The sequence below is a fragment of the Salmo trutta genome, chromosome 11 (genome assembly GCF_901001165.1).
Source record: "Salmo trutta chromosome 11, fSalTru1.1, whole genome shotgun sequence".
NCBI lineage: Eukaryota > Metazoa > Chordata > Actinopteri > Salmoniformes > Salmonidae > Salmo > Salmo trutta.
The window spans coordinates 13,288,759-13,309,295 of NC_042967.1; the positions used below are offsets into that span (position 1 = coordinate 13,288,759).

General features: G+C 46.0%; 1 protein-coding gene across 1 annotated transcript in view; it reads left to right on the plus strand.

The window, feature by feature from the left end:
* Window positions 1-15,504, plus strand: part of LOC115202237 (zinc finger protein 827-like) — a 111,469-nt gene extending 95,965 nt beyond the window's left edge. The window contains 4 exon segments of the mRNA XM_029766225.1: window positions 203-369; window positions 5,559-5,768; window positions 8,104-8,281; window positions 11,059-15,504. Of these exon segments, the coding sequence (XP_029622085.1) occupies window positions 203-369; window positions 5,559-5,768; window positions 8,104-8,281; window positions 11,059-12,022 (1,519 nt within the window). The 3' untranslated portion in view covers window positions 12,023-15,504.
* The last annotated feature ends 5,033 nt before the right edge of the window (window positions 15,505-20,537 follow it).

The following is a 20,537-nucleotide window of genomic DNA, read 5'->3' on the forward strand; positions in this document are numbered from 1 at the left end:
AATGATGTCCTCTCCCCTCTATAACCTGGTCTGAGGTCAGCCTTCAGGGTTTGATTAGGAATTAATTATGTCTTCTCGCCTCTATAACCTGGTCTGAGATCAGCATTTGGTCTATGTTCAATACGTCTCTCCTTTCCCCTCTAGCTGTGACCTGTTCTGAGATCAGTGTTTAACCCATCCCTCCCTCTTCCTGTCCATCCAGCTGCCATGCGTGTGGTTTCCAGACGGGGCTGAACGCCCAGTTCGTCAGCCACATGTCTCTCCACGTGGACAAGGAGCAGTGGATGTTCTCTCTGTGCTGCAGCGCCTGTGACTACGTCTGTGTGGAGGAGAGTGACATGAAGTCCCACGTCAGTCACGGACACACAGGTAGATCATCTGTCGTCTGCTCAGGCATGTATAGAGAGATGGCTTTGGTCCACCTCTTGTCCCAGGGGGCAGCAATAGGACGAAGTCAGCTTGTACAACCAACTTGATGGCATTTCTTTCCCAGCTGAGCTTGGTTTTGCTGCCGTCGATTTGTTCCAAAGTATATCGATTCCCTTCCTGAAGCGTGTATCCATCTGCTCGCTCGGGCTCATGGGTTTTAAAGCGTTGTTTTGGCATAAGGGATAGGCTAGAAAGAGGGGTTTTATACCATTTCTTACACCCAGTCTATACCTTTTTAATGAGGGGGACTGGAAAAGTCTGCACCTCCGATCGTAGCCAAACAATCCAAACAATGTATTAAAGCTTTCTGAAGAGACGGTACCAACCTTTCAGAATGATTCTCAGATCAGCTGTAACATGTTGTTGGTAGGGAGCTGTTGGAGGAGTGTTGCAGATTGAGGTGCTACTGCTCAGAGTAGAAACAGCTAGTTTAGTTTACAGCCATTTATAGTAGAGGGAACCAACATGTTCAGTCTCAACACACTGAACTGAAGTGACAGTAAAGTAAAGCTTCATAAAACCAGTCCCTTCCCGGGAGAGAGAGGACTCTAACTCTGTAAACTCTCCAAACAGAAACAACTTCCGCTTTGAATAACAAAACAGGTAGATTCTTTTCCCTCCCTCGACCTTCCCTGGACTTTTTAAAGCCACTGGTCCAAAACCCATCAATATATTTTTTCGGTCCGTAGCGGGTTTGTCCGGTTTATCGTCCGACGCGGTTGCCAGTCTTGCCCTTCCGTGGCAGTGTGTGTGTGTGTGTGGGATTGTCCGGTAGTGTTGCAGACAGCTGAGGGGTCCTCACGGAGGCCGGGGAGCGACCTTGTTTATCTACGATGGCTGCCCCTTATCGTGCCTGAGGGGGAAAAATCAATAGGCCCTCTGGTCCTTCAGAGGCAGGCCAGGGTTCACACACACACACACACACACACACACACACACACACACACACACACACACACACATTCTTACCCTCTCTCACACAGACACAGAGTGGTGAGTCCATATCGAAGCTTGGCATTTAGGCTAGCCTCAACCCACTAGCAAACATGGCTGCTGAAAACACACCACATTGGGGCTGTAGAAAAGACTGCTGGGTGTTATTCGTCAGCTGATGGTGTTTGGACACCACATCTCCCCCAGCCAGGCTCCAGACAGACATGGAAACGGCTGAACTCAGCAGGTGTTACGCCTGAAGCTGGCCCCCGCTAAGATGTGTGTGTCAGCCACATGGGCAAGGGGTCAGACTGGTGGCCCCACAGCAGGGAGCCTGGCTGCTGCTATGGCTAGGAACAGGACAGAGATACTGTGTGTGGTGGTACAGTAGGAACGGGACAGAGATACTGTGTGTGGTGGTACAGTAGGAACGGGACAGAGATACTGTGTGTGGTGGTACAGTAGGAACGGGACAGAGATACTGTGTGTGGTGGTGGTACAGTAGGAACGGGACAGAGATACTGTGTGTGGTGGTGGTACAGTAGGAACGGGACAGAGATACTGTGTGGTGGTGGTACAGTAGGAACGGGACAGAGATACTGTGTGTGGTGGTACAGTAGGAACGGGACAGAGATACTGTGTGTGGTGGTACAGTAGGAACGGGACAGAGATACTGTGTGTGGTGGTACAGTAGGAACGGGACAGAGATACTGTGTGTGGTGGTGGTACAGTAGGAACGGGACAGAGATACTGTGTGTGGTGGTGGTACAGTAGGAACGGGACAGAGATACTGTGTGTGGTGGTGGTACAGTAGGAACGGGACAGAGATACTGTGTGTGGTGGTGGTACAGTAGGAACGGGACAGAGATACTGTGTGTGGTGGTACAGTAGGAACGGGACAGAGATACTGTGTGTGGTGGTGGTACAGTAGGAATGGGACAGAGATACTGTGTGTGATGGTGGTACAGTAGGAACGGGACAGAGATACTGTGTGTGATGGTGGTACAGTAGGAACGGGACAGAGATACTGTGTGTGGTGGTGGTACAGTAGGAACGGGACAGAGATACTGTGTGTGGTGGTGGTACAGTAGGAACGGGACAGAGATACTGTGTGTGGTGGTGGTACAGTAGGAACGGGACAGAGATACTGTGTGTGGTGGTGGTACAGTAGGAACGGGACAGAGATACTGTGTGTGTGGTGGTACAGTAGGAACGGGACAGAGATACTGTGTGTGGTGGTACAGTAGGAACGGGACAGAGATACTGTGTGTGGTGGTGGTACAGTAGGAACGGGACAGAGATACTGTGTGTGGTGGTGGTACAGTAGGAACGGGACAGAGATACTGTGTGTGGTGGTGGTACAGTAGGAACGGGACAGAGATACTGTGTGTGGTGGTGGTACAGTAGGAACGGGACAGAGATACTGTGTGTGGTGGTGGTACAGTAGGAACGGGACAGAGATACTGTGTGTGGTGGTGGTACAGTAGGAACGGGACAGAGATACTGTGTGTGGTGGTGGTACAGTAGGAACGGGACAGAGATACTGTGTGTGGTGGTGGTACAGTAGGAACGGGACAGAGATACTGTGTGTGGTGGTGGTACAGTAGGAACGGGACAGAGATACTGTGTGTGGTGGTGGTACAGTAGGAACGGGACAGAGATACTGTGTGTGGTGGTGGTACAGTAGGAACGGGACAGAGATACTGTGTGTGGTGGTACAGTAGGAACGGGACAGAGATACTGTGTGTGGTGGTACAGTAGGAACGGGACAGAGATACTGTGTGTGGTGGTGGTACAGTAGGAACGGGACAGAGATACTGTGTGTGGTGGTGGTACAGTAGGAACGGGACAGAGATACTGTGTGTGATGGTGGTACAGTAGGAACGGGACAGAGATACTGTGTGTGGTGGTATAGTAGGAACGGGACAGAGATACTGTGTGTGGTGGTACAGTAGGAACGGGACAGAGATACTGTGTGTGGTGGTACAGTAGGAACGGGACAGAGATACTGTGTGTGGTGGTACAGTAGGAACGGGACAGAGATACTGTGTGTGGTGGTACAGTAGGAACGGGACAGAGATACTGTGTGTGGTGGTACAGTAGGAACGGGACAGAGATACTGTGTGTGGTGGTACAGTAGGAACGGGACAGAGATACTGTGTGTGGTGGTACAGTAGGAACGGGACAGAGATACTGTGTGGCGGTGGTACAGTAGGAACGGGACAGAGATACTGTGTGGCGGTGGTACAGTAGGAACGGGACAGAGATACTGTGTGGCGGTGGTACAGTAGGAACGGGACAGAGATACTGTGTGTGGTGGTACAGTAGGAACGGGACAGAGATACTGTGTGGTGGTGGTACAGTAGGAACGGGACAGAGATACTGTGTGTGGTGGTACAGTAGGAACGGGACAGAGATACTGTGTGGTGGTGGTACAGTAGGAACGGGACAGAGATACTGTGTGTGGTGGTACAGTAGGAACGGGACAGAGATACATTCAATGTCCCATATTCTGGCCCATTAGCAGATATTTATGCATCTGTATCTTTTGTCACTCATTATTATTCATTATTCATTCATGATTATCCGTAATTGTAGCATCCACATTAATGTAGAAGTGTTCAGAAACATATTATTTTCTTATTTACAATAAATCTGACTCTAATGACACAATACATAATGTACCATTCATTTCTATTGGGCAAAACAATCTGAAACACAACCAAAACAACCTGCAAATACATCCAACAGGTTAGTAGAGTCACTAGCTTGATGTAGTCATTGCGTGCTCGGAATATGGGACCAAATACTAACTTTTTACTACTTTAATACACATAAGTGAATTTGTCCATATACTTATGACCGCTTCAAATGGGGGGACTAGATACATGAGGTGCTTTCATTTCTGAACGGTGAAACATGTATGAAAATACCCTCATATAAAAGGTGACGTTCTGTACTGTCGCATCATATAAAACGCTTGATCTCAAATCCAAAATGGCGGAGTATAGAGCCACCTTTCAAGTTTTCGCTTCACTGTCCAATCCGTAGGGGAGTGTAACACTAGTTTACAACGTTTTCCACCCTCATAAAAAGTGAAGTGCGTTTGACTATATACATGCTTCAATAGCATCTTGGACCTTGGAAAAAGAGCTAACAAGGAATATGCCAACAGGGATGATAAATGATGTGGTTTCCCACAAGGGACAAGTACTCTGAATGTTCAGAGCATAATGCACTCCCTTAGATAGTGGAGTGGTGAATCTCGTTTTGTCTTTAATCTACCTCTCGAGGTCTTCGGCGTTGAGAGAGATGGATACAATGGTGTTTCACGCTCTGCTTTCTGCGTTTCTATACCTGCATTCTCTCATTCTCAAGGATGAAAGTGTGTAGGCTATGTACAATATGTGTCTTTGAATGTGTCTGTGTGAATGCCACAGTGTGATTTCTGTGTATGTGCCTGTGTCGTGTGTGCGCACACATACAAATGTGTGTGAGGTAGCTGGCGTCGGCCATTTCACAATCCATGGCAGCCAGCAGCGCTATACACCTTCACCTCCCCACCTCCCTCTCCTTCTCCCTGACTGAATGCCCTTTGTTGAGCTGTGCCCTGAGTTGCTCCCGCCATCTTAGCTCCCTTAGCCGTGACCCTCCTCCTCCCCTCTTCTCTCTCTCACTCTCTCTCTCATACTCTCTCTCTATCCCAGAGAAGTGCGGTCAAACAGAGAGAGAGAGGGAGAGAGAGAGAAAAGAGAGAGATCAATAAAAGCATACTGGCTGTTGATTGGACTGGCAGCAGGGCTCCAGTCAGAGGACATGGCCCTGAAGCTGAGCCTGCCTGCAGTGTGTGTGATTTTCATTTTGTATTCAACAGACTGTGTGTGTGTGTGTGTGTGTGTGTGTGTGTGTGTGTGTGTGTGTGTGTGTGTGTGTGTGTGTGTGCGCGTGTGTGGTTTTGACTGTAGTTTAGTGCTTTTCCTCCTTTTATTGGGTTGAGGTACCCTGTCTAATGTTGAGAAAGCCGTTATGATGACTGACGGTGGCAGTGCTGGTAGTGACAGAATTGGGGTATATTACTTAATCATTCAGGAAGTGAAATGTAATTACAATGGTACATTTTCTGAATTCGATGATGATGATTGTCACGATGACAACAATGCTGATGATGATTGACTCTTGACCCCTCTTCTTCCTAGGTCTGAACTCGCGGAGCCCCCTCAGTGAGACTAAGAGCACCTCCTCCTCCCTGTCGGCCCTCAGCGATTCGCTAAACAGCTCAGAGGGTGGAGAACTTACCCATGCCAATGAGGAGCTCAAGAACCTGCTGGCCCCTCCCTCCTCTGCAGGCAGCCAATCCAGCTCCAGCAGCCACTCGGGATCAGGAACTGAAGAGAAGTCTGAGAAAGGCAAGGAGTTCTGGGATGTATAGGCTGGAACATTATGTAGAACTACAGTTAATTTAATCTACTTACAATTCTATATCCTTAAAGGCCCAATGCAGCTGTTTTTTTCTCAATATCAAATTATTTCTGGGTAACAATAAGTACCTTACCGTAATAGATTCCATAAAAAATTAGCAAAAAACTACTTCTCAAGCAAGATTTTTGCTAAGACTGTCTGGGAGGGGTCTGAGTGGAGAGGGGAAAACTGAAAACTAGCTGTTATTGGCAGAGGGGTTTGGAACTCTCTTTGTTATCCTCTATGGGACCGGCGGGACGAATTCGTCCCACCTACGTAACAGCCAGTTGAATCCTGTGGCGCGATTTTCAAAACCTTTGAAATGCTATTACTTCAATTTCTCAAACATATGACTATTTTACAGCTATTTAAAGACAAGACTCTCGTTAATCTAACCACACTGTCCGATTTCAAAAAGGCTTTACAACGAAAGCAAAACATTAGATTATGTCAGCAGAGTACACAGCCAGAAATAATCAGACACCCATTTTTCAAGCTAGCATATAATGTCACAAAAACCCAGAAGACAGCTAAATGCAGCACTAACCTTTGATGATCTTCATCAGATGACACACCTAGGACATTATGTTATACAATACATGCATGTCTGTTCAATCAAGTTCATATTTATATCAAAAAACAGCTTTTTACATTACCATATGACGTTCAGAAAATGCATACCCCCCGCAAACTTCCGGGGAATTTACTAACAATTTACTAAATTACTCACGATAAACGTTCACAAAAAGCATAACAATTATTTTAAGAATTATAGATACATTACTCCTCTATGCACTCGATATGTCCGATTTTAAAATAGCTTTTCGGATGAAGCACATTTTGCAATATTCTGAGTAGATAGCCCGGCATCACAGGGCTAGCTATTTAGACACCCACCAAGTTTAGCACTCACCAAAATCACATTTACTATAACAAAAATGGTCTTACCTTTCCTGTTCTTCGTCAGAATGCACTCCCAGGACTTCTACTTCAATAACAAATGTAGGTTTGGTCCCAAATAATCCATAGTTATGTTCCATCAGCGACGTTTTGTTCGTGCGTTCTAGACACTAGCCCAATGGTAAATAACGGTCGCGCGCATGGCGCATAACGTGACAAAAGATTTCTAAATATTTCATTACCGTACTTCGAAGCATGTCAACCGCTGTTTAAAATAAATTTTTATGCCATTATTCTGGTAAAAAAGCGATAATATTCCGACCGGGAATCTGCATTTAGGTAAACAGCCGAAGGAAAATACTGCACGGGGTCAAATCGGGCACGCGCCTAATTCCATTGTCCTCTGATGGGCCACTTGGAAAAGGCGATAATGTGTTTCAGCCTGAGGCTGCCTCGTCATCGTTCATGTTTTTCCCGGGCTCTGAGAGCCTATTGGAGCCGTAGGAAATGTCACGTTACAGCTAAGATCCTGACTCTTCAATAAACAGAAGCAAGAACAACAACACCTTGTCAGACAGGCCACTTCCTGCATGAAATCTTCTCAGGTTTTTGCCTGCCATAGGAGTTCTGTTATACTCACAGACACCATTCAAACAGTTTTAGAAACTTTAGGGTGTTTTCTATCCAAAGCCAATAATTATATGCATATTCTAGTTACTGGGCAGGAGTCGTAACCAGATTAAATCGGGTACATTTTTTATCCGGATGTGAAAATATTGCCCCCTAGCCCAAAGAAGATAATGGTCTATTAACTCATTTACCGCCTGGTGATGTCACCATGGAAATCTGAAACTCCCGCTCATGCAAACCTGCTAATTAGAAGGTCCTGTGTAGGTTGTATTTTCAACCAGCAGCTATCAGGAAATAACACTGATCACATTTTTTCACACTTTTACAGTGTTAGTTTCATCAGCTGTACAATATGATATTAAACACAGAAAACAGAATTTTGACTGCACTGGGCCTTTAAAGAGAGAGTGTGAGCCCACCCCTTTATCTACTTCCCCAGAGTCAGATGAACTCATGGATGCCATGTTTACGTCTCTGCGTCCAGTATGCAGGAAGTGAGATGTAGTTTTGCACGCTATTACTAACTAGCGTTAGAGCAATGACTGAAAGTCTCCTCGAACAGCTAGAATGCAAAAGCACAGACTTTTTTCACGTAAATTATGCAGTGATGTAAAGGTGTGTGTGTGTGATGTGTCCAGAATATGTGAGGTAAAATACGAGCAATAATTTGAGCCACACACAAGGATATCATGGGGGTGATGTTTAATTAAGAGGACGAGGAGCACTGCAGTCATGCTAACTCCTCCCCCCCAGGCTTTGAGTGCGTCTTCTGCAACTTTGTGTGCAAGACGCGGACCATGTACGAGCGCCACCTCCAGATCCACCTGATCACGCGCATGTTCGAGTGCGACGTGTGCCACAAGTTCCTGAAGACGCCCGAGCAGCTGCTGGAGCACAAGAAGTGCCACACCGTCCCCACCGGAGGGCTCAAGTAAGGAAAGCAAGTACAGACAGAGGTTCCTACTCCACCACCCTCCCACCCTACCCTACCCCGACTCCTCCCTCACACATGTACAGACGCACAGCCAGACGGTAACCCACTGACCGGCTGACTATAGTATACACGTTAAGTCGAAAACATGCGTGTAAGACCACATGCATAAACACAATACACACGCAGTCTGAACTGTAAATGTAAAACACACAGACACTGTCCAACATACACATTTACGTGCATAGGACATCTAGCTCACTGAAGCTATTAAGACCTTCACACAGTATATATAAACCCCTATTACACTCACAGCCCTAGATACCAAACACTGTCCTCCTCTGACCCAATACTCCTATACCCCTATAGGAGCCTCTGTTGTACTGTGTGATGTACACACACACACACACACACACACACACACACACACACACACACACACACAGTAAACCATACATAGCCGTTTAGCCAATCTGTTCATGTTAAATCAACGCTGCCAGTACATGAGGCTCCTCCAACACACACGCAAAAACATGCTAATGACATTAGCCTAGCCATGAAGCTCCTCCAACACACACGCAACAACATGCTAATGACATTAGCCTAGCCATGAAGCTCCTCCAACACACACGCAACAACATGCTAATGACATTAGCCTAGCCATGACTCTCCTCCAACAGCACGCAACAACATGCTAATGACATTAGTCTAGCCATGAAGCTCCTCCAACACACACGCAACAACATGCTAATGACATTAGCCTAGCCATGAAGCTCCTCCAACACACACGCAACAACATGCTAATGACATTAGCCTAGCTATGAAGCTCCTCCAACACACACGCAACAACATGCTAATGACATTAGCCTAGCCATGAAGCTCCTCCAACACACACGCAACAACATGCTAATGACATTAGCCTAGCCATGAAGCTCCTCCAACACACACGCAACAACATGCTAATGACATTAGCCTAGCCATGAAACTCCTCCAACACACACGCAACATGCTAATGACATTAGCCTAGCCTAGCGCTGTGCTTTTAAAGCCTGCACACACAGATGCATATTTTATACCACATAGATGTTCTATTTTCCCAGATTGCATTTGAAACCATCTGGAATGAAAGTAGTACATGCATTCACATGCAATCACTTAACAGGAAATCTGAACAGACATCTAGGAAAATATTTAAGCGCCGTAGAAACAGATTGTTAGTTAACACACAACAGTCACTGTCATTTTTATGTGTTTATTTTTTTCGTTTGTATCTATTTGTGGAAGTTGTTTGCCATGATATGCAGTCAGTCAATGCACGTGTAGAGCCATCGATATCAATCAGACGCCATTGAACTCATCTCGCCATTAACTGATCGGCCTACACTGTCACTTGACCATGTTTAATGTCAAGCTGTCACCACTATTCACCAGATGCTGTCCGTTGTCTAGCCATCGGTAGAGTTAGATCACTAGTTGGTTTGGTGTTTGGAGTGAGAGAGTCAGGGCAGTAGTTTACTGAGGTATCTGTTAGTGTCTCGTCTTGTTACAAGGAGTAGAGGCGCGATTAAGGTCTCAATACGCCGCCACCGATTCTCTCCACGTTCATTGGTCAATACAGGAACACACACACACACACACACCATCAACACTGCTAACAGTATTAGTCAATTTTAGGTACATGGGAATTTATTATTTCACATTTCAAATGTTCAAGGGTGCAATTAGTTCAGTCATTATAGTAGTTGAGTGTTTTAATGTCTGTTAAAAATCCATCCTCTATCCTGACTTTAAAACCAGACAGACAGTCCACATTAGCTGTGCGGTTAAGGTTTGAGAGGTCAGAATTAAAAGCAGGTAGCCAAAACACAGCTGCCCCCTCAGTCCAGTTCAAGAGGGTATCTCTAGTCTAGACTCTAGAGCAGTGTGTCCAGACAGGAAAGTGTACTAAGTAGTGTGTGCTCAGCAGTGGACGGTGGGGTGACGGGAGTGATGGTCATCCACTGCAATGGAGAACACTTTCAAATCAAGCCAGCTGAATAAGCTGGGCAAAAGACGGACGAGAAGTTGTAGCCGAGGCTGTAGTGTGTACCAAAGAGGAGAGTGTACTAAAGACTGTGCACTCTGGGAGTGTGTACTGAGGCGTGTCTAGGACAGAGAAGGGCCTCCCTTTACCAGTGCATCCTTAGTGTACTCAGAAGTGTTCATTCAGGAGTGTATGTATGGGAGAGAGAAGGTGTGTGTAGGGTCTTCACCACGTGGCTGGTTGTATTCTGAGGTGATTCTGTTCTGCAGGGTTTGTGAAGCGCTTTGGGGCCCAGAGCAGATGAATGGTGCTATTTAAATGTAAGTGCCACATTTCCATTTATTTCAGTTATCCTTACATTCCTAATTTCGTCCAATCCTGTTCTCTTTCCACAACCTGTCTGTGCCCAGTTCTACATGCCCCACCCACCTACCACCAACCCACTCCAAACACACTTTCAACCCCAACCCACCCTACACGCTTTCAAATTTCAATAATACACACACACTTTCCACCACACACACACACACACACACATACCAATCATTCCTTTAGGGTATAATATTCAGGACACATCACACACACCTTTCCTCCTTCACCTTTCCACCTCTTCATCCTCCCTTGTGTTGAAGTCTTAAGGTGTGTGTTTTGGTCATCGTGTATTTAAGTCTTCTCTTTGTTAAACCTCCCCTCGCTATTGTGTGTGTATTTCCCATGTCCTGCCCCCTTCCACTTCCTCCTTCCTGTTTCCCAGGTGCCCCGTCTGCATTTATTCCACCAATCGACCGGCAGCCATGGAGTGCCACCTGAAGACCCATTACAAGATGGAGTACAAGTGTCGCATCTGCCAGTCGGTGTGGCGCGACCAGCCCGCGCTGGAGAGGCACGTCCGCGAGCATCGCCTCGGCAACCACTACAAGTGCGAGCAGTGCGGCTACCTGTCCAAGACGGCCAACAAGCTGATCGAGCACGTGCGCGTGCACACGGGCGAGCGGCCCTTCCACTGCGACCGCTGCGGCTACAGCTGCAAGCGCAAGGACAACCTGAACCTGCACAAGAAGCTGAAGCACGCCCCGCGCCAGACCTTCGGCTGCACGGAGTGCCCCTTCACCACCACCCACCCCTTCATCTTCAGCCGCCACCTCAAGAAGCACCAGGGTGGAGGGGAAGGGGAGGAGGCCGGCGAGGAGGAGTTCCAGGCCCAGCTAGGAGGCTCTCTGGTGGGGTCTCTGCGGGGCGGGGAGCCCTTCCTCCTGGGGGTAGGTGGAGGTGGGGATGGGAGTAGCGGGGGGAGCGGCAGCAGCAGCCCCCTCATGATTCTCTCTGCCTCCCAGGCCCTGCAGTCTGTCGCCCTGTCACTCATCACAGGGAAACAACACCACCGTCAACAGGAACTCCCGCCCCCAGCCCAGCGTTACCTGACAGCGACCACAACCAATGGCGGAGGCCCCTCCCTCTTCTTCCCCTCCCCACGCCACGTCTACGAGCAGTTGGGAAACTGCGAGCGGGCGCACCTGATCCCCCTCACAACCCTGTTCACCCACCGCCACCGCTCCACATTCCACTCGCCCCTCTCCAGACTCCAGAGGCCGCCCTCCTCCTCCCCCCTTTTCCTCTCCTCCACCGCCTCCTCCCCCTCTTCCTCGCCCACCTCACTCAAACACTCCTTCCTGGCTTACCTAGGACTAGGACTAACGGAGAGAGCCAAGACTGTGTGACGGTTCTCCTCTCCTGCTTCTCATCCCTATCTCTTCCCCCTCCCTCTCTTTCCCCTTTCTCCCCATCCCTCTCTCCCTGGACAGTGGTCTGAATGATCGTTATCCACTGCGATGGGGAAAACGTTCCAATCAAGCCAGCTGAATAAGCTGGACAGAGACAGACAAGTAGTTATTGTAGACAATAAAAAAAATAGAATTTATCAGAGAGAAGGCTGTATGTGCTAAAAAATGCATTTATATCAAAAGCTGCTTTTCTTATCTGTTATATCGATTGAAATATTACTCTCTCTCTCTACTTTTTATTTTCTAATGTTTGTTTTCTGGACTTTTGAATGACCAGGACCCAACTGCATTACCTGTAAAACGGATCCTTGTTTTTTTTTTGTATTTGTTAGAAAAGTTGAAAAAGAAGAAGAAACAAAACAAGTGCTCTGACATTTTTAGTGCATTTTTGTCTTTTGGCTACTACGCATCAGAATAGCATGTCTGCCTCTTTGTTTCCGCTAGCTTTGATGCACGTCATTTAATAGGGTATGATGAACCAATCCCCAGGTTGTTAAATTGTGATGCGCCGCGAACAAGAACCAATGAAACGGAACTTTTTCTCAAAAGTCTCGTTTCCAAAGCAACGCCTCAAACCACGCACTTAATGAATTATTTAACTAATGTGTACTGTACATAGTTTTGTAGCCTTCAATCTCCCCCACAACTAAGCTTTGACTTTATCTGTTTGGTTTTGTGTAATGGTGAAACCATATGCATCAAACGCTGACTGAACTCACCTTTGTCTCGGGTGGCGGTCGTCTTGGCAACCTATACACACAGGTGGCATCTTGTACGTTGTTTGACGTTGTGCGGTGGGGTGGACAGAACAAGTGACATTCTCTACTCAAGGCTCTTTGCCAATTCAAACGCTTTTCAAATCAATGTAACACACATTATAGCCTCATGCTATAGTCTTTGCTTTCCCCAACTTAGCCCTTGTGTAACCGTAGCCTAGTCCCAGGTCTATTTGTGCTGTCGTGACAATGACCGTAGGAATTGGCAAGATACCACAAACAGATCTGGGACCAGATTCGTTTTACCCCACCAGCCCACATCAAAGGTTCCATGAGGACACCTGTAACCCCTGAGACCAGGGTCCTATTCATTAGGCACCAAACGGAAGAAAAAGGACCGAATCACCAGAACTTGTCGTTATGCTACGTTGCGCCCTAATGAATAGGACCCAGGTGTTGTTCGGTCCAGCATCATGTGTAGAACTATGTATGGACTGGCGCACCGTTACGTTAGATAAGCTGTAAGAGATAACTGTTTTGTTGAGGTGACCAGCTAACGGGGTGTTAAAACCCCCAACAGCTCCGGTCACCACAGGCCGATTCAGTGGTGCTTTTTGGAGCTCTTTTGTAATTTTGTGTAAAAGAAAAAACAGAAAGAAACTGTTCCAAAATGACTTGAATGAATGTATTTTCCTTTGTTGATGTACGTGATGCGAATGTGATACAGATGTGCGGTGTAGTTGCAGGCAGGAACTGTTGGGTACCGTTGCCTATATGACAGAAAGCAAGGGGTTGGTTTTGTAGGTCGGTGGCCTTCTGTGTCTTTTTAGGTTGTTCATTCGTTTTTTCCCCCTCTCTCTTTCTCTTTTTTACTGAGCCTTTTAAACGTAGGACGATGAGCGTTTTCTACTAACGTGCATCGCTATTATGAAGCCATTTTGATGAAGGCTCCGATAGGTCCAATGTTGTCGACGAGGAAGCAGCCATTGGTTTGGTTTTGGTGGTGTAGCTTCTATCTCAGTGAGAAGACATGGTACTGCTTTCTATTCCCCCTTCGCTCCATCTCTCAGTTGTAATTGCATTTAGCTTAGTCCCATTTCTAAACCAAAAGCACTTAGCTAGTTCATATTGTTATAGTGCAAACGTTTGAGCTGTCGGTCCGATAGGATATCACCGGAAACAGACTTATTACCTTTTTAAGATGTTTGCTGTGAACGATCTGAATCAAAACCGGGATTTCCTGATTTTTGTTGTGTAGACATTTTCTGGTTTAGTGCGGAGGGTTTTTACCTCTGTAAAATTGCAGAGCGCAGATGAACACAAATTGCATGAATTAGACAGTGGAGGTTGAACTATATTACGCTGGGAGACCCAAAGGACCCAGGCTAAATTGTTAAAGCTAATTTTGCACAGTGCTGCACTTTTTGAACATGAAAAATGTATTTATCTGTACAGATGGAGATGCTCAACATGGAGAGTGTACATGAGACCAGGCAGCATAATAAAGGCATTTCGTTTTTTTTATTCAAAAGCATTACCCATTTAATTGACCGTGCTCGCATTCCCAAGTGGTCTTTAAGCCAAAATGGTTTCTTATTTGTAAAGGGATTTTTTTTTCTACCTTAATTGTTTTGCTCGTTTCTTGTACTTTTCATTTTCTTGTGATTTTATTTTTTTATATATATTTTTTTTATTTCTTTGTAATGACAACAAAACAATTGAGAGAACAATGCATTGTTAAGACCAAATGAAACTTAAAAACGAGGTTGTGATGCTAGGATTAAATCCGTCACTTCCTGGTAACGGAGGGGTGTAACAGTTAAATCTCTCCCCCGTGGTTGGTTTTCTTTTAGTTCCCTTTGACAACATAGCAATGTTCAGCATGCTGTCCGCTGGTCGCTGCTACATTATAGGAGTACAAGGAGCCCCCACCCCTGCCACACACACTCCTAGGTCAGCTCCAGCTCCTTATCTATCCTCTAATATGTAATACTCTAGTGCCACTTGGTGGAAGGGAACCGCCTGAGACCACTGAGAATGAGTCAAACTGATTTTCAGGGTCCAAATCTAAAAACAAAAAATAAGAGGAACAAAAAAAGAATGTGCCCGTCTTTTTACGACTGACTGTATGCCTTTTTTTATATATATATAGCTACCGCATAATCATTATGTAATCGAGAATGGCTGCAGTTCTTTCTTCTTCTAAAACGGCCCCTTGTTCTGGTTGGTGTGTCTAAGGAGAAGAAAAGGCCGACAGGGATCGCTTCTCTGTCCTTTCCAAACCCAGTATTTTTAAGCACTTATTGTTTGCTTATTATTTTTTGCCTAATTGTAAAGAAGCAGCAGAAGGTGATTTTTTTTTTAATATGTCGGGTGACTACCTTTCTGAGCACTTCGGAGTATGCATGACATCTCTCTCTCTCTATTTTATGACTCGACAAGACTCAACTATCTTCTTTTTTGTGTGTTTTCGTTCATCTTTTTGGCACTCAGTAAAAATTGGTATGTGCTGTATAAAGCTTTTTGATTAGGTCATTGTTAAGGCTGTACAGGGTTGTTGTGACAATAACTGGTAAATAGATCATTTGTACTTTTTTGGTTTTTGTATTCGTTTTTTCTTTGTTTTGGCATTATTTTATGTTCAAAAGTTGCCAGATCTAAATGTAACAGGATTTGAAAGTAAAGCTTACAACAGATATTCCACCTCAGGTCTGGTTTTTCATTCGATTCTATAATGTGATTTTCAATGTCATGTTGTCTTGATTGTATATAGTTGAAACTGCCTCTCTCCAGGTATAGCTGCTACACGGGTGGAGACGTTTACACCGGTAAAGAAAAGAGCAGCAATCGATCATCCCAAAAATCTAATTATGGAATACCTCAAAGCAATCTAACCGGCCAACACTCAGGCCTTATGAGAGACGGCGGAGGACTCTTTCTGATGCGACGCAGCTCTCTATACGTTTTATAGGGTGTGTCTGAAATGGCACTCTATTCCCCATATAGTGCACTACTTTTGACCCCTGTTCCCTATAAAGTGAACTACTTTTGACCAGGGCCCAACAGGGTTAACTGACGACGACGAAAACGATGCACGCGCTTCAATGGCGCAGAAGGCCGTGAATTGTTATGATTCTGGATAGCCAGATAGCTAGCTACAGTAACAAGAAGCTGCCATGTAGTGAATCGCAAGTGGCTCATTTCAGCTGTTCTTGATACCATGTTTTGAGGTGTTTTGACTCATTTCACGTCTATGCTAATATGGCTAAAATTAGCTAGCTAGCTAACCACCAACAGTAACAATGTATTTGAGAGACAAGTGCTCATTGTGAAAATGTATTTATGATTTCAATAAACAGAGACTAAGTATAGTTTACATGTTATCAACAATCTAAGCCAGCCCCGTCTGTTTTGCCCCATAGTTGCGCACGCCTCGGTTTTGTTGCCAAACAACCAACCTGCCTTGCGGCCCTGGTCAAAAGTAGTGCGCTACATTGGGAATAGGGTACAATTTGGGGCGTATCCACAGTGCTGTAATGGAAGCAGCAGACAGCAGCAGCACGTTCTCACCCAGCCAGAGGTTGGGGCCAGCCTAATGAAAACAGATGAAGCAGAGATAAAGTGTTTGCAGAAATTAAGGGACTCATTTATCACCGTTAGGCCCCGAGCTATAGAACACCTTGGTCTAAAGTTCTCCTTTAACAGGCCTACAGTCAGTATCCCAAACACACACTCTCTCTCTCTGTCTATCCCCTTCTCCCTTTCCCCTCTGTCTCTGTCTATCCCCTTCTCTCTTTCCCCTCTCTCTCTGTCTATCGCCTATAGAACACCTTGGTCTAAAGTTCTCCTTTAACAGGCCAACAGTCAGTATCCAAACACACTCTCTCCCTCTGTCTATCCCCCTTCTCTCTTTCCCCTCTCCCTCTGTCTATCCCCCTTCTCTCTTCCCCCTCTCTCTCCCCCCTCAATTCAATGGCTTTATTGGCATGGGAAACATATGTTTACATGAAGTAGATAATAAACAAAAGGGAAATAAACACTTATGCACTATTTCAGTTTGAATCGACATGTCTATCATATAAACAGCCAATACTTTGAAGGGGTGAGAGAGATTCCCCCCCCCCCACCCCTTAAGTATTGACAGTTACATGTGGCTGTTTATATGATATGCACTATTTCAGTTGAAAGTCAGTGTGTATTATGCAGTAATGTTATCTGTTCATATGAGCCAATGATCTGTATATACAGTACCTCATCCACAGGATTTCAGTGTTGCTCAGAGTAAAGTATGGAGCTCCGGCGACGCTTGATCAAATGGTCATCTCACTGCCCTGGATCTTAACCTTTACAGAGTTCACCCGTGTTCAAGTCTGAAACTCCTCTCTATGTAGTTCAAATGTTGGCGTCTAGATCTGGTCTGGCCGTTTGCCATAGCGTGGTATTAATGAGTCTTCTCTCCAGTGTGTTTAAAGCTGCTTAATTAAGTTCAAAGCAGTGCCAGGGTCACTAGGGGCCTGCTCAGCTGACCTCCCTATGAGTGGAAGTGTTGATTAGGAAGTGGAGATGGAGACACAACTTACATACACACTAGTGGAGCGCGCGCGCGTGCGCACACACACGGCAGGACATGTATTGATTTGAGGGTATATAGACGTTTAAAGATTGACTTCCATTCATATTTAGCTCATGCCTATAGCACCTTAATTACTATACAATGCTATTGTCCAAAATTGAGAATTTCTCCTCACACAACAGGTGTATATATATTTCTAATAATATCCCTCCACCCCTGGGCTCAAGCTGTCTGCACAGCGAAGACCTTTCGACACCACCTTGCGGAAGTTGGCCGGCACCGATCGATAGCGTGTTAGCTTTTTGTTTGTAGGTTCAGGCTGCCTTAGCTTTATTACAGCTGGTTCGAGTCACGGGGGAGTCGCAGCGGCGCAGCTTTGCAGGCAGAGGGAAGGAGAAAGAGACGGAAAGAGACGGAGAGGGAGAGCGAGAGGAGCTCCCTCTTGTTTGCCAAAAGTGTAATCCCACTGTGACCTGGGCTGACCCCGCCCTGAGAGGAAAGCTGCTTAGACAGAAGTGTGTGTCGGCAGGAGGGAGCTGCCACCCAGCGGCCTGCCTCTCTCCGTCTTTCCACTTCTCCCTCTTTTCCTCTTTCTCTGTAGTACGGTGATTCTCTCTATCTACCTCTTTCTCTCTCTCCCTCCACTCCTTTCTCTCTCTCTTCTTCCCCTTTATTTCTACCGCTCACTTCTCCCCTACCCTCTTCTCTCACTCCTCCCCTCCGCCCCTTTTCTCTCCCTCCATCTCACTCTCCCTCCATCTCTCTCCACCTCCCTCTTATTCCCCCTTTCCCTCCTCCCTCTACTCTCCATGTCTGCCCTGAAGCATCAATACTTCCCAGGCTCCCTCTCTTCACCACTGTCTGTCCATGGTGGGTTTGAGGTCTTAGCATGTGAAGAAGAAGGAGCTGAGGCAGAGCTAAATAAAGACAGATCCTCTCTCCCCTCCATAGAGAAAACAAACCGAGGGGGGCAAACAGAGGCTGTGTCCAAAATGGCACCCTATTCCCTATATAGTGCACTACTTTTGACCAGGGTCCATAGGGCTTTGGTCAAAAGTAGTGTGCACTATGAAGGAGATAGGGTTGCCATTTTGTACGTAACCAGAGAGACAAAGAGAAGGCCTGCAACAGAGAGGCTGTGGTACTAGGAGAAGAGAGGATTGTTATTGCAGAGAAACATAAGGGGGAAACTAACTCTGGAATTGATTTAGCATGGGGTATACCAGCACTAATGCAACTTTTCAGAAATTACTAGTACCAAACTTATTTTATAAAGTTAATGTCATTTCAGATCGAGTTCAATGAAATCCAATGTGCTACAACCTTATCCATTCGTTGATAATCACGTTGTATTACGACTGGACAGCTTCCACCTCAGGTGAGGAAAAACACATCTTATCCAATCAAGAGCTGGGATCTAGCCAAATAAAAAAGGGATAGGGGGATGATCTATAGTCTGGGCTAGGTCCCAAGTGCACTACTTTTGACCAGAGCTCTATGGATCCTGGTCTAAAGTAGTGTACTTTAATAGAGAATAGGGTTCCATGTGGGAGCCCTGCAGTCTCCTGTGGTGTATCACTAATTTGCCCGTCCAGAATAGGCAACAGAGAGGACATGCATTTACTTGCTGGTCCTTCTGCAGCTAATCCCACCAACCAGGGCTAGACGTCACCATCACTAGCCAACCACCCCATGTGGTGTGAGCTCCTAATCGCAGGGGTGAGACATCGCTCGGCAGGGGCAGGGGGGGTCCGCGACAATCTGATTCAGGAAGCTCCACAGGGGGTACCATCGCCACCGAGGATGAGGAATTACCAAGAAGCCACCGGGCTCTGGCTTATCCAGACTTGAGGCCGCCCCGAAACATTATAGGGGGGATGGATCGTATAGCCACACACACACTGCATCCCTACACAACCCCAAACATAAGCTGGGTGATTTTGATTGGACAAGGAAGGCATGTTTACTGTACTGTATACAAGGGGGAGGGATATACTGTAACTTGGTGAAACAGATGGGGGGGGGGGGGGGGGGGGGGGGTCATACCACTTAGCTAGGAAGAGTCATCTGAAATGGAGACCCAGTCAATCTCACGACTGTTGTCAGGGCTAGACTGTTACCATGGCACTACGGGACACTGACCAGCCATAGGTTACTTGGTTTCTATGGATATGAGCTCTTCGGTCATAACACAATGGCATGAATAGGTCTTTTCATGTTTCTATTGGACATCACGCTCAGTGATACTGGCATCATCTTCTGTTTTGCTTTTGTTGACATTTAGAACATGATAGTATGTGCACAGTCTTTTAAAATGTAATTTACAGCATCTTGCCAGCATCAATCAGTTGCCATCAAATGCAATCTAAAATGTATCTCTTCTAATTATGCCATTCTACTCTATTCTATCTTTAGATCTATTACTGCTTTATATTTATATTCCTCACCATTTCTGTCTATTACAAGACCAGCAATGATTTCAATGATTCAGGTCTGTAGAGATCTGAGGCTGGCAGGTTTTTGTGCGTCTGGCTTCTTTTTAAGATCCAAGGTCAGAGACGAGCTAATCCTGCTCCTCATTCCCCTGGTGAAGTAATGAAGTGTAACACTGACCCCAGTCTCACCCACAACGATCTGCTCCAGCTGGCCAGGTGAAAAACTGATCTGGAGACAGTTGTACTTTATTCTTGGTTTGGAAATACAGTAAAACCAGGTACAGTGGTTGTTTACTGAGGAAACCACACAGAGAAACATAAGGGTATCATTGTTGTTTTCAAATCCACCACAATATCCAATGTGACATTGAACCAGTGGTGTGTATTCATGGATGCGAAAGGAAGCCAGTCTTTCCCAAAACATTTCTAAGTAACAAACACAAAATAATGTTTCAGAATTGTCCTTCACTTCGCAAGAGGCTGAATGTATCTAACCGGAGAAAGCATTCGAGCAAGCGAAACAGCGCCCATCTATCTGATGCTGTCTGGTCCAGAAGAGTATGACATCGTGCCGCCCATAGCGTTGAATGCATGGGAAGCCAGCGAGCATTTGGCCTCCCTTGATTAAAAAAAAAGCATCAAATAATAGCCAATCAGCATTGAGCTAAACTGAGTGAGCTCAACTGTGAATGGTCTTGGCACACCAAAAAAAAAGCCCGTTTGGATTT